Consider the following 14,991-nt stretch of genomic DNA (forward strand, 5'->3'; position numbering starts at 1 on the left):
GTGGGAGCGGGGAGAGAGTGGGAGCGGGGAGAGAGTGGGAGCGGGGAGAGAGTGGGAGCGGGGAGAGTGTGGGAGCGGGGAGAGTGTGGGAGCGGGGAGAGTGTGGGAGCGGGGAGAGTGTGGGAGCGGGGAGAGAGTGGGAGCGGGGGAGAGTGTGGCAGCGGGGAGGAGAGTGGGAGCGGGGAGAGAGTGGGAGCGGGGAGAGAGTGGGAGCGGGGAGAGAGTGGGAGCAGGGAGAGAGTGGAGCGGGGAGAGAGTGGGAGCGGGGAGAGAGTGGGAGCGGGGAGAGAGTGGGAAAGAGTGGGAGGGGGGAGAGAGTGGGAGGGGGGAAAGAGTGGGAGGGGGGAAAGAGTGGGAGGGAGGAAAGAGTGGGAGGGGGGAAAGAGTGGGAGGGGGGAAAAGAGTGGGAGGGGGGAAAAGAGTGGGAGGGGGGAAAAGAGTGGGAGGGGGGAAAAGAGTGGGAGGGGGGGAAGAGTGGGAGGGGGGGAAAGAGTGGGAGGGGGGGAAAGAGTGGGAGGGGGGGGAAAGAGTGGGAGGGGGGAAAGAGTGGGAGGGGGGAAAGAGTGGGAGGGGGGAAAGAGTGGAGGGGGGAAAGAGTGGGAGGGGGGAAAGAGTGGGAGGGGGGGAAAGAGTGGGAGGGGGGGAAAGAGTGGGAGCGGGGAAATATTTTAACAGCTTTGAAGTGGTATATATGAAACTTTTTCCTGTGGTTGACTATGACATTGACATATTAGTAATTTTATAATTGTTGTATATTCCAATTTTCTACTTGAGGTAAGCTGTAACTGCATGAAAAGAAAGTATTGATGTAGTACTATTCGGAAATAGAAAGGGAAAGCCAATATATAGAGATGGGGATAACAACGAAACATAAATAAAATAAGATACGTCAGCTTAAATACTGCAGTTTTTTACTTTGGGAATGATTAAAGCTTGAATATGTCGAGTGACTGCAGTTAACATAAAAAACATGATAATTTCAAGAAAAATGGTAATTGGTACACAGTTTAACTCTCAGTAAATTGGTTAGCTGCATTTCATTTGTGCTAATATTTTCCTTTTCGTTTGCCGACAAAGAACTTATGATAGTAAAAACTAATATACATGTAACTTTTTGTTTGAAAAAGTATTTGTCGTCACTCGATGAAAACATTTTTTATCCTTGCCAGTATGGAAAACACATTACTAAAGAACTGAAACTACAGAAATTGTTGTTTTCACTAACCTCTACCAAATTGCTTCTATATGGCGTAACTGGAATATCCACTGAACAGTCCAGAATGCTATGATTAGTAATATTTCTTTCTACACTCTTTGCCTTTTCTTCCAGCACACAGTTTTTAATTGATAAATTGTCTTTTTCTTTCTGAACTTCAGCTAAGGCTTCAATATGCTCCTGCTATAAAGTGGAAACACAAAAAAATTAATAACTGTTACATCAAGACAACCATCAAATAAAAGTGCATAATAAAAATTTAATTCTCATACCATTGTCTCCATACAAACAGCTATCAAAAATTTACATACCCAACTAAAGCAGTTTAACAGAAATGTACCGAAACTTATTAATGTTCCTATTTGTATCACATCTGTATTTGACGATTCATTTGAGAAGACCTGGGCCAGGCAAGATGCACGAGTTTTCATCCTCTCTTAAGCTCAAGTCATTTAGATTGTGATAACAGTCAGTTTAGTACAGATTACTTGGTAAATATGTGTATTTGTGTGTTTTTTAAGTTTACTACTGAATTTTTTTCAGTTTCAACATTTCGTTAATACACTATCTGCAGTCTTTCATCAATACTGTATTTCATGAAGCATTTTATTAATAAATCTGTAACAGTTGTAGAACACCTGTTTGGCAACTAGTTTTGAACCAACTAGTTCATTCTCCAGCATGACCTACTGAGGCTGCACTGAAAATGCCACATCTTAATAATAAATGTCAAAATGGCAATACATGCTTTACAAAGTAATAGTAGAGGATTGTCACAATCAACATGTCCCTAAATCAGAATTAAACTTTATCCTGGCTTTCATGAAATATTGCTACAAAAACTTCAATTTTGTTCACAAAAACTACAGAAAATGTGAAAAGACAGGACAGTTGGGTCATCGTATTTTTGCTTATGTTTTGACACAGTAAACTTAGAGAATTTCGTTTAATTGTTCTTGTTATTTCCAGCAATTTCAGATGAGTGTACTCTTTCATTATTCGGCTAATATTTCCAATTTAAAATTGTTTGCTTCAGCAACTTTCCACTAGTGATCTGTTTACATATGATTGGGTGAAGGCCTCATTTTTGCAAATGTGTTTTCTGGTTTCTTGGTAATTTAAATGGCTTATTCTTCCTGAAGTATTATTTTTATTCTGAGCGAAAAGTGCCTGACTTTCCACACCATTGCTAGTTTTGGGCATTAACACAACTGTAGTGTCTTCAGAATTGGGGAAGTAAAAGGGGAGCTCTTCAGTGTTTTTGCGAGATATGTAGCAGACGCAGGAAGACAGCTGAACAGGAGGGGACAACTGCTACCTTTTAGGCCAAATTAGACGAAGCTAGGAAAGATCTAGGCAGATTAAGGAGGGAGAATGGTAAACACAGGCGGCAAGTAGCAAGAGGCAACAGAAGGAGAAGGCTTAAGGGACCTCATACAATCAGCATTTACTGCACAATATTACTGTGTCTATACATCACGAAAAAGTGTGGCGCCAAGAATGACACTATATTATTGCACAATGTTTATGTCCGAAATGCATCAGTTAGAACTCTGCCTTCGTAGCGAATATGTAAGTGCTCAACGATGTGGAACCCGTATGAATTGTGACCGAGTTGCTTGAATTACAAAACACAAGTGCAAATTATGCATAATGGACTAAAAAAGTCTGAAAATCTTCCTGCAAACACTTCAGTGGAGCAGGTCTTCATTCACTGCAGCATACATTTGTAAACCAAAGCAATAGCTAATTACAAATTAAACAAATGAACATTATAATTTGTTGTGTACATGTGTTATTTTCTACATAATTCTGTACAGTAACAATTGTTGCAAATGAAATAAATCAATTATTTACTGATTACTGACTAAAAGCTTATATGATTTTCAGTCTGTGGTGTGACAACTGTTTTGCACACTGCAACAAAGAGGTTGGCGGGGAGGGGGGGGGGGGGGGGGGGGGGGGACGACAACAACCACCGCTGCTGCCACCACTACTCTGTACACTCCCTGAACAGTTGACCTGACCACATTTGCCAATTCTGAAAACTGTTATAAGTAAAACAAACATTTCTGCTTACTGTCATTACACCATGATCTTCAGGTGTCTGTTGGCAAGGCCACATATCTGGTGTTCTCTAAATGATCATGAATTTCATTTCTCAAAGTACTGCAAGGTGTTTTAATATACATTCTCCAGCACATTCCCTGATCCTTTGTCCGTTACTTTTTTCAGTTACTTGCAGAATTTAGTTTGGAACAAATTTAATTTCTTTTGGTCTCGAGAGGATCTGGTGTCTACTGCACAGTACTACCCTTGCACCATACTATATATTTGTGCAAACCATCAATACTGCTCTCAGTCAGTCACTGCGGAGGGCCCTTTAGAATTTCATCTGATAGCTTGGAGGTGAACATGAAAAATAACTGTTATTTCAGTCACAAACTGATAAGTCTCAAAGAGGTGAAGGTTTAAACAACGCGTAACAAAGTTTTAGCAGTCAGCTGAAAAGCAAGAATGTAGGGATGTCTGTCAAATTTTGTTGTTAGACAGTTCTCACTTTAGAGGTTTTGGTCAACTTGCACAGGATGAACTAGGATCAGAATACCAGTCACCAATTTTTTTTAAACCTATTGCTGATCTGCAGCAGGTGACACAGGAGTTAGGATCACTTTGCAAAGAATTCACCAAGGAAGACACTATGGTTATAGCAGGTGGGTCAGGTAATAATATTGACAGAGATCCTGGGTACAATACAGAGTGTGACCTGGGAAAGATTGCATCAGCATCGAGACTTATCAATGTCCAGTTTGTATTTGCTCTTAGACATCATGACTGGCCTCATTTGAGCTTCTCCATCAGATGTGTTAATTTCGAGGAGGAACGGCTGCTTATGTCAGATACAGGGGCAAATACTGATGTGGTTCCTGTAGATTCTGTCAGATGGGATTATACTAGCCATGGCCCAACAGGAAATGGAAGGGTGAACTCACTGGGCTAAATACACAAAATTTAAGCGTGAGAGAGGTACTGTCATGAGTGATGACATACCACTGGTTACAGATTTAGAACAGGACCTTTTGAGGTAGGACAGAAAGAAACCAAGTTTTAAGAGAAGTTAGAATTGAAACAAATGTTCAGTTTGAGAAAGAAACCGAACAACATAATTCTGCTATTTTGCATCTGCACAAACAACTGTTTGTTAAAAAATTTTAGCAATCAGCAGAAATTTTATTTCCATCCAATTTTATTTCAGTCATTGTGAAATGCCAACTATCTTTATTGCATCAAAATACTCATGGACTAAGAAGCAAAATTAATGATCGTACATTTATGAATTAGAGTTATCAAACCCAATTGACATAATCTGTCTTTCTGAATACCTTGTGACCAGTGGTATAGCCATGTTAAGTGTTACGGAAATTAGGTTAGAATATCACTTTTGTAGAGCAGAAACGGAGAACAGAGGAGTTGCCACATTCATCAGGAATTGCCCTAAATTTAAGAATATAGACATTCATAAATTTTGCCTACAGCAGCCTATGAAAGCATATGCAACAGAAGTACAATTTAATAATAAATCCTCCATACTAGTACTACGTTGGTGAATAACTTCATAGGTCCCCCCCCCCCCCCCTCTTTTCCCCTTTTGGTATTCTAGTTGCTATGGGTTTATGTCAATTGCCTTTTTTTTTATTTGTAGTTCACTTTTGCTATTTGGGTTTACATATTGTGATTTTGTTATTTGGAGATGGTATTGGAGCTGTGGACACTAGAAAATGGAGTGCCAAGTGGAGAAATCAGAACATTTGCAACATATTCTTCTGTTTGAGTTCAATAGAGGGGTGACAGCAGAGGAGGCAGCCAGAAGCATTTGTGCTCTGTGTGAGGATAATGGTATTGGACAGGGCATGCCAAGAAATTGGTTTTCTCAGTTTTGAGGAGGGCCATTTTGACATTCAGGATTTGATGAAGATTGTCTAAACGTATTAATCCACAATGATCCAAGCCATTACACTTGAGCACTGAAGAATGTGGTAAACTGTGATCATTCCACCATTGTGCAATACTTGCATGCAACTGGTAAGGTTAAAAAATTGGGTGTAAGGGAACCGCACACTATAAGCCAAAAATCACAAAAATCAGCAATTGACCATATGCGCATTTTTGCTTGCTCGTCATAAATTGGCTTGTGGACAACACCGACCATTCCAATTCTGTAAAGTTATTGGTGACAAGCAATGATATTTTTATGCTAACACAAGGAAAAGAAAAGAATGGTGAGCCCAAACAAAGCAGTAACTCCCTGTACAAAGACCTGCATCCATCCATAACAGATAACATTATGCATTTGGTGGAAAAGCGACGGTATTGTGTACTTTGAATTGTTTCTTGAGGTGTAACCATCACTGCTGACATTTATTGTCAACATCTGAGACATCTTGCAAATGCAAGCCAAGAACAATGACCAGGAAGAATATGTGACGTGATGCTACTCCACAATTAACACCCGTCCGCATTCTGCTTGACTAGGAAAAAAAGCCACTGTGCAGTTGTTGGGTTGGCAAGTCATTCCGCATTCACTCTATTCACCTGATTTTGCAGCCTTTGATTTTCACCTTTTCTGCACTCTATTTAACAACCTTCAAGAAACTTCCTTGTGCTCCGAACAAGGCTCGATATGTTCTTCACCTCAAAATCACGTGATTTCTACAGTCACGGAACTGGAAAGTTACTACAGTGTTGGCAGGCTATTGTAAATAGTGAAGGAGAATATATTACTTATTATTAAGCTCTCTGTTATTTGTAACTGTCAAGTTTAAACTTATCAAAAAATGCAATGAACTTATGCACCAATTCAATAAGTGTATACTGAGCACCTGCAAGCATCTTTAATCTGCTTGAAGCTCTGATGGAACATTTAACAACAAAAAATAAATAAATATGGGTTGCTGGTGATTCTAATGTAGATTTTTTTGAAAACTCTTCTGATAACAATTTGTTACAGTCAGTAATGTCTTCTTTCAACTTTGTTCCTACTATAAACTTTCCAAACGGGGTAGCTAATTGCTCATAAACCTCCACTGATAATTTACTTTTAGAAAGATCTAATGAACAAAATCCTATTACAAAACCAATAGTCAATGGCCTCTCAGACCATGATATGCAGTTTCTTTTGTTAAATGTTAATACTGAACAAGATATATGAGGGTTGAAACTATTTATTCACAACCGATACAAAAGAGTTACTTGTTTGCACCTTTTACTATGTTTCAAAGTAGTCACCAGCATTGTGCAGAACCCGTTGCCAGCGATGTGGAATGTGTAGTATATCGTTAGCAGAGCCTGTTCTGTTGATGGTGCGAATGGAGCGGTCTACTGCCTGTCGAATCTCTGGAACAGTTCTGAAGCGAATTCCACGAAGTGTTTTCTTCATCTTTGGAATCAAATCAAAGCCACTAGAACTTAAGTCTGGGGAGTATGGTGAATGGTACAGTACTTCCCAGTCCCATCTACCAAACAAAGCAACCACAGCTTGCGCTGTCTGTGCCCATGCATTGTCATGCAAAATGATTGGTGGGTTGTGCAGAAAATGCTGCTGCTTCTATCGCAGAGGTTGTCGCAGGTGATGCTCCAAAAATGAAGAGTAATACTGTGCACTGATGGTCTACTGTGGATGAACGTAATGCATTAGGATATCATCCCCATAACTTTAGACTGCTCCATTCGCAGCATCACCAGAACAGGCTCTGCTAATCGCATACTACACCTTCCACATCGCTGGCAATGGGTTCTACTCAACACTGGTGACTACTTTGAAGGACTGTAACAGGTGCAAACATGTAACTCTTTTGTATCGGTTGTGAACAAATGGTTGCCACTATTTAAGTTCAAACCCTCGTAAAATCTATTATATCTAAATTCAAGAAGGCAGCCAGTAAGCCAGAACTTGTTTATTTTATGACACTCTGCAGATGAATTGGAGTGATGCATGCAGTGCTCATGGCATGAATGAAAAATACAACACTTTTTATTAATGAAGTCCTCAGCTTGTTTAACATTGTTTCCCCCGAAAACTAGTCCAGATTAGACCGAAGTCCACAAACAAGCCATGGATTACTTAATGAATAAAAGCATCTTGGAAAAACAAAAAGGAAACCATCTGTCAGTAACAGTTCTGATGTAGATGCTATAACTCATTATTAGACATACTGCAAAATACTAAGGATAGTAATACGGGCGTCAAAGCACATGCAATATGAGAAAAATTAATCACATTAGATAACAAAATAAAGACAATATTGGTTATAGGAGAGGAGGAGACTGGTTGAACAAGACGTAGAGAGGGGCAGTTGGCATTCAGCATAATCGATAAACTGGTAAAAGATGTATGCAGGGTTGCAAAACTTTTTAACAGGCATTTCACAACTTACTCAAAAGCTGGGGTTGTCAACCTCAGTAGATGCTATCATGGAATACCTCAAACCTTTCATTATAAATAGCTTCAGCAGTATGCATATGACCCTTAATACACCAACACAGTTAATGTCCACTATGAAATCTTTAAAATCAAAAAATTCTAGTGGTTATGATAAAATATGAGAAAAGATCAGAAAGTCACAAACAAGTTATTTTATTATCAAAGAGTTTAATAGGTTAAAAAATCACAAATGAACTTACATATATTTACCCACTTTTCTACATAGTCACCAATGTTCTTAACACATTTCTCCCACTGTGGTACCAGTTCCAATATGCCCTGTTTATAGAAGCCCATTTGCTTGGAGTATAACCATCTGTGAACTGCTGATTTCACTTCCACATCTGTTGCAAAGCTTTGGCGGGCCAGGAATTTGTTCATGGGACCAAACAAATTGAAGTCCAATGGTGCAACATCTGGACTGTAATGTGGATGGTGGAGCACCTACAACCCAAATCTGGCGATTTTCTCATGAACAGTAGCAGCAACATGGGGGCAATAATTATCATGAAATAGTCTGACACCGTCACGATTAATGTTGTGGCGTTTGTGAAGAACGGCATGATGCAGCTTAAGAAAAGCTTTAATATAGACTGCAGCACTCACAGGGTTCTGCCTTCAGCGAAGTCTACCAAAACCACACCATGCATATTCCAGAACACTGTCACAAGCACTTTCCTAGCCAACCGAGTCACTCATTGTTTTTGTCCTGGGGAACCAGGATGTTTCGACTCCATAGATGCCAGGTTGGTTTCGGAGGGTAGTGGTACACCCACGACTTGTCACCAGTGACTATTCCTTTCAGAAACACATTAAGTGATCCAAGCTTGTCATCATTTGCTGGCCCTTGTGGTTGTGTTAGGTTCTTAGGCAACCACTGTGCACAAACTTTGTGAAATTTCAACATCTTATGAAAAATATTGTACAGTCCACCACAAGAAATGCTGAACTACTGCGACAAGGTTCACAGTTGCTCCAGTCCATCATTCAAAATAGCTGCTTCAGCAGCTCTGACATTCTGCAGGTTGCAGCTGTTACCAGTTGTTGGAAGCACGGTGAATCACTACGGTTCACACAGCTCTCTTGGAAGAATGCACACCACCTGGAGAAATTGCTACTGTCCATATAGTTGTCGACATACACACACGCCATCATGCCCCCATGAATTTCGCTTGGTTTATGCCCCTTGGCCCCACGAATATGGAACTACATTTTGCTGCTCTTCACAAGTTGATTACAGTAACATGCACACCATGTTTGTATTGTAGTTCAGGCTTCTCTCACCAGAGCTGCACATGAAAACAAAATATCCTCTGTTGTTCAAACTTCAAACTATATTGTCGTGAAATTTCAACACTCCAGCAAAAAACACCAGCCAGCCAGATTGGCTGTAAGGAAAACTTATCAGCACTGTTTCCCGTGACGACGACGAAAGCTGCGGACTTCGCATACGTTACTGAATACGGTGTCGCAAATCTGGACTGAACTGCTTCTCAATGTACAAATACTGTTCTGGCTTATCTTGCGAGAACGCCCCAGGAACTGGACCCTACAAGGATGGGAAGAGATAGAAGGCATGTTCCAGGACAAGAAAGTTGGTGAAAGTGCTGCAGTGGATCCCATGCTGGACCGGGACCTGCCGCAGTTTCCCAGATGGCTTTGATGGAGTTGCAATTTGATAAAGTGTTAATCTCTGATATTTGAATTTTTTTTTTAATGCTGCAGTTCTCTTTTATTGGTTAATTTGTGCAAATTTTTATATTACTCATATGTAAATACATATTGTCCATTACTATATACTTAGTTTTCATTTCAGCAAGCCACTCTTACCAATTAAGGCATGGATAAAAATGAATAAAAATATACATGAAGAAGAAAATTAAAAAAAGATACATGTAGAGAACACACATGCACTCATTAGAGAGCCGTCTTCTCACTGAAAATTTCATTTCATTGAATAATTATGACTTACAAGAAAAAAAAAAGAAAATGGAATTACTTTGGTTTTCAAGTGTATGAACGCTTAAATAGTGCCTAAAACTACAGAACTAGATGCTTTTGTAACATGAAATTTCATGCTCTACAACTTTGACAACATGACATTTTTCATTTGGAGTACCCGTTTTTGAGATACGGGCATTGGAGCTGACTTTTTAACCAAGTTGGTAAAAATGAATGAACTTTGACAACTGGTTGTAGCTAAGCGACTACGCCGATTTTGACATTTAAATAGGTCATTCGACACAAAAGTTTAGTGTTCTTTCATTTTGGTAATCGTAACATTTTCAGTAGGATGCATAGTTTCTGAGTAATAGACTAAAGCCTGAAAAAAGTACCAAATTTTATTGGTCTTTTGGCCACAAAAAGTTGTTCCAAGGGTTTTGGAGGTTAAAACTTGAATTCAACATACTGTCAACTACATACACACGATAAAAATTTAAAATCTTGTACCTCATTTTTTGCAGGCATAAAGTACCCTGTTACAGGACTGTAAGTCCTGCGTATAATTTTTACATATAGTGCAATAAGTTTGAAATTCACAGTTGCTTTCTAAGCAAAAAACTAAATAAAAAATTTCATACATACCAAGCTCTTGCCTAGTTCTTGTATCTGCATTTCATATGTGCTACGTTGTGAACTCAGTTTCTTTTCAGCTTCCTCCAGTTGAATAAGGGCTCTCTTTTTTGCTTCTTCTAACTCAGTTTTCAGCCTGTAGGTAATTTAATACACATCACAATGTTTATACCAAATTAGTAAAACAATAACTTATACTTTTGACGTAACAGCAGATTTAAAATGCTAGAAAGTGCCAAGTATGGAGAAAGTAATGTGCAAATAATTTTACAACTAAATCAGATGAAAATATGAGACTGAGGTAGTGTACAATCTGCATTTTACTATGTTGTGTTTGAAAACTGAATAACAGAATATACTTTTCATATGTACACTGTCACTCTGATGCTTAGGACTTCGAAAATAGTGATAGTCATAATAAGGTCGACTGAGCACCAAAGCAATGAAACAAGTGAGCAGTCATGATTAACAACAGCAAAAAAAAGATAAGAGGAGAAAGAACAAAAACAATGACAATATTCATAATGAAGGGGTGGTAGAAATGTGAACAACACAGTGTCTCAGGTAGGTCAGATGTTGAATAAAAGAAGGGGAAAAAACTAGAAGGACATAATTTCACACTCTAGACTAATGAAACAATATGTAATGACAAAGGAAGAGTGCTAAACTTTTGAAGATTTCCAGAAAACATACAATTCTGCAGACAGGTCAACCCTGTTCTCCACACTAAGGCTTTAAAGTAAATAGACTTATAAGTTCAGAGTCAAATGTCTTATGAAACTCATAACCAATCCAAATTAAAATAGGATCCTTACAGAAATATGGCTGGGAAAAATAATTCAGAATGGAAAAAGTAAATAAGAAAAACAAATAAATTATCATATTTGGAGCTATAAACAGACATGCTCAGAAAGTCTTTTGTAAATGGGAGCCATTTTTCCTACACAAACAAATTCATCTATTATTAAAAAAAATCTCTATGTACAAAGTACAAATTTCCACGACCAAAACAGAGTAAATGAGCAACATTTCAAAGTAACTCAAAATCACTAACAACTGATTTAGGAAAAACCAGTGAACTCCCAGTTATTTAAGGAATTGGACTGTCATGTATAAAATGGCTTCAAATGTCTGATTACTTTACAAATGGGTTAATGTGTGAAATATTTGATATTAAGCACACAGGCGAGAAAAGTGCTGCATCATCGATAGCTACACAAACAAAAGGCACAGAACTCGCCTAGCTTTCAGAATGCACTTCCTTTTTCAAGCTTGTAGAACACACACACACACACACACACCTCCCTAAATTGTGCTCAGTCGACTGCCAGCTCTTTCCTGGCCCACAGTGAGTGAACTGGGGTGAGGTGGGGATTTGGGTTGGGGTGAGGGGTCAGGGATGGAGAAAGGCAGGAGGGGGTTGGGGGGAAGCGTCTAGCAGCTCTTGGGAGAGTGGGGAGCCATCTGTGGGTTAGCTAGGGGTGCAGGTAGAGGGGGAGGGGGCCGACAGCTGGGCACATGATTTCATAGACTAGGGCTTGAGATAACAGCACACAACTAGCTGATGTGAGGACACAAATTGGGTGAGAGTACTGGGGCAGAGGACGGTGCATTCACTCTCTCACACTCACACAGTGTTGGGGGGGGGGGGGGCAAACGAGTTACCTAAGGTTTAGGAAAGGAAGGTTATGGGAGCGAAGGATGTGCTGTAAGGATAGCTCCCATCTGCACATCTCAGGAAAGCTGGTGGTGGTGAGGAGGATCCAGATAGCATGGGTTGTGGAGCAACCACCAAAATCTCTCATGTTGGGCTCTGCCGCATGTTATGCCACTGGTTGGTCCACCTTGTTTTTGGCAACAGTTTGGTGGAGGCCGTTCATTCTAATTGACAGCTGGCTGGTTGTCACACCTATATAAAGACAGCATAGTGGTTGCAGCAAAGCTGGTATATAACATGGCTGCTTTCACAGCTGCCCAGCCTCTGATGGGGAAGGATAAGCCTATAATGGCATTGGAGTAGGTGGTGCTGGATGGGTGGAGTGGACAGGTTTTGCATCTGGGACTTCCACAGGGGTATGATCCCAGTGGCACAGATTGCAGGTGGGAAGGCATAGGGATGGATTAGAATGTTGGGAAGGTTGGGTGGGCAGTGGAACACCATTTTGGAGGCGTTGGAAACTTATGTATCTATTGATGAACCTTTTGTTTGTGTAACTATCAACAAGCATTTTGATTGTGTACCTATCAACGATGCAGCGCTTCTGCCTTTTGGTGAGCTGTCTCCTTATTTCTAAATAATTCATAATCCTTAAAACGAGAAAAAGTTTAGAAAATGTTTGCGATTATACTTAATGTTTGTTGGAAGTCACTAGGCGAATATAGCTTGTGTAATTTGCACTCCATTTCATGCAAAAACATGTTTTTCACACATCTCTATGATTATGATGTAAAAATCTCCTGAAATGTGCTGTATAATGATGTAATTTTGCAGGTACACTGTCAATCACATGGATGCTGTCTGCAAATTGTGTCGCAAACATGTAGGTATACTCCGATTAAAATTACTTTGTGACCGGTGTTTCAGCGAGTCATGTGGTAGTGACCAACCACCAGCCAATCATACCACTTTCTCAAACACCTGTTTTGTAGACATGTGCAATGCCTCATGAAGTGAGGTTGGCTGTACATCGGCTACACTGCCCCCCCCCCCCCCCCCTTCCCACTGAAATCTTCAATCACAAAGTAATCTTAATTGGAGTATAGTAAACAAAAGATAAATTAAAATGTCGTGTCTGATGTTTTACTATACGAACAGGGAATTTTTTTTTCTTTTCAGAATTTTGTGATGGTTTTTGAGCAATAAAAAGCTTTGAAATTATGTGTAAAGTTTGTTGGAAGTACAAGGGTTACCCAGAAAGCAATGCATCACGTTTCTTTCCTCAGCTGAAAGCAATGCTACAAATGCAAAATATTACGTATGTATTATCTGAAGTCTCCTGAGTGAGTGCGGCAAGTTTCCGTCACTTCCAATAGATAGCTTAGCTACAGGACAGTTTCAAAATGGCGTCTGTAGGTGATGTATGTTACAAGCAATGTGCCATCATTGAATTTCTTACTGCAGAGAAAGAAACTGTGGGGAATATTCACAAACACTTGTGCAAAGTTTATGGAGCACCTGCTGTTGACAGAAGTACAGTTATTCGCTGGGCATGGAGGATGAGGTCATCAGAAGGCGGTTTGGCGGAGTTCCACAATTCGCAGCGAATGGGGAGACCATCCACAGCCGTCACACCTGACCTAGCCCCCTTGGACTTCCACTTGTTTGGACCTTTAAAGGATGCTATTCATGGAAGACATTTTGAGGATGATGAGGAGGCAATTCACACAGTGAAGCACTGGCTCCACCACCAGGACAAGGATTGGTACTGACAGGGCATACACACCCTTCTTTCGCACTGGGGGAAGGCCATAGAACAGGATGGAGATTATGTGGAAAAATAGGGTGAGTAGATAAAACACCATTCTTTTGTGTACATAATTCTCATTATGTTCAATAAAGAATTGTTGAAGAAAAAAATGCAGTGCGTTACTTTCTGGGCACCCCGTGTTGCTTAAAGTCCAGGTATTTGTGCACTGTCAGTTATGCTGTCTCAAGACAAACACACGTTTCTAATTGTAATGCTTATCTTATTGTGTTAAACTTTTAAAATAAGATTACACCTGTTAATGAGTAGCACTGTACAATTTTAAATTCTGTCAACAATGCTGGAGCTGATCCGGTGATGTAGAGTGGCTTTGGTGCAGGATGGCTGGAAGCAAAGAGCTGGAACGAAGATGCTGGTGGCCAAATCCATGGTTTTCAAAATAAATGGTTTATTTCACTCACTTGCAGACATTTGCCCTAGGCCAACGCAGAGTAGCAACCACAACCCTCTAAACATGTTGCAAGGGCCATGTGGCTGGCAAGGTGACAGCTAGTGCCCAGCCAACAGGCTGCGACATACACGCCCAGGATCGCTGATGACAAGTGCTCAGAATGTGACATGCAACCCTGTTACATCTGTTGCAGCACAAGCAGACAGCATCAGCGACACTCAAATGCAGCCGGATTCCTGCAAGAGTAGCCAGCTCCCTGGTGATTGGCTGTGCCCAGTGAGCAATGATGTGGCCTAGTGGCACTTACACTGGCTGTGGTGGAAGGCGGCTGCCATGCATGGAACCCTACCCACTGCACCTGGGCAGGAGGCCGACTTGCTGATGGAGTGAGTCTGAGATCACCCTAATGCGTTGTGGCACCTGCCGTGCTCTGGCACCAATTACAGAATGTAGACTTACTGCAGGAAGCAGATACAGTGACAGAAACCTGAATTTGTGACTGCTGCTAGCAACTCTATGTCATCCCCTCATCAGGCGAATCCTCCACATCCTAATAGACTGACAGAAAAAACTGCACCACCATAAGAAGTCTGCAACAAATGAAAGTTGGTAGGCATATTTTTACATCCGAAATTTGAGGTCTATTCAGATTTCGCCCAGTTGTATAAATGTGGGGGTAGTAGTGCCGGAGTAGCGCCACTATGAGGGTGCAAATCAGGTTTGCTTTTAAGTACACACTGTAATGGTCATGAGCAATAGTTAGTTTTGAGATTGGATGTGGTGAGCTGAAGTTAGTCAAGAAAGCCTTTCAGTCAACAAAGATGCCATTGTCAACAACATACCA

At 40.5% G+C, this 14,991-nt stretch overlaps 1 protein-coding gene across 1 annotated transcript in view; it reads right to left on the reverse strand.

Annotated features, from left to right (window-relative positions):
• LOC124616718 (kinesin-like protein KIF14) overlaps window positions 1-14,991 on the reverse strand; it is a 250,548-nt gene that overhangs the window by 70,460 nt on the left and 165,097 nt on the right. The window contains exons 12-13 of the mRNA XM_047145078.1: window positions 10,284-10,407; window positions 1,226-1,399 (exon numbers count right to left, since the gene is read on the reverse strand). Of these exons, the coding sequence (XP_047001034.1) occupies window positions 1,226-1,399; window positions 10,284-10,407 (298 nt within the window). The remainder of the gene's footprint in view (window positions 1-1,225; window positions 1,400-10,283; window positions 10,408-14,991) is intronic.

This window comes from Schistocerca americana, chromosome 5 (assembly GCF_021461395.2).
Source record: "Schistocerca americana isolate TAMUIC-IGC-003095 chromosome 5, iqSchAmer2.1, whole genome shotgun sequence".
NCBI classification, from domain to species: Eukaryota; Metazoa; Arthropoda; class Insecta; order Orthoptera; family Acrididae; genus Schistocerca; species Schistocerca americana.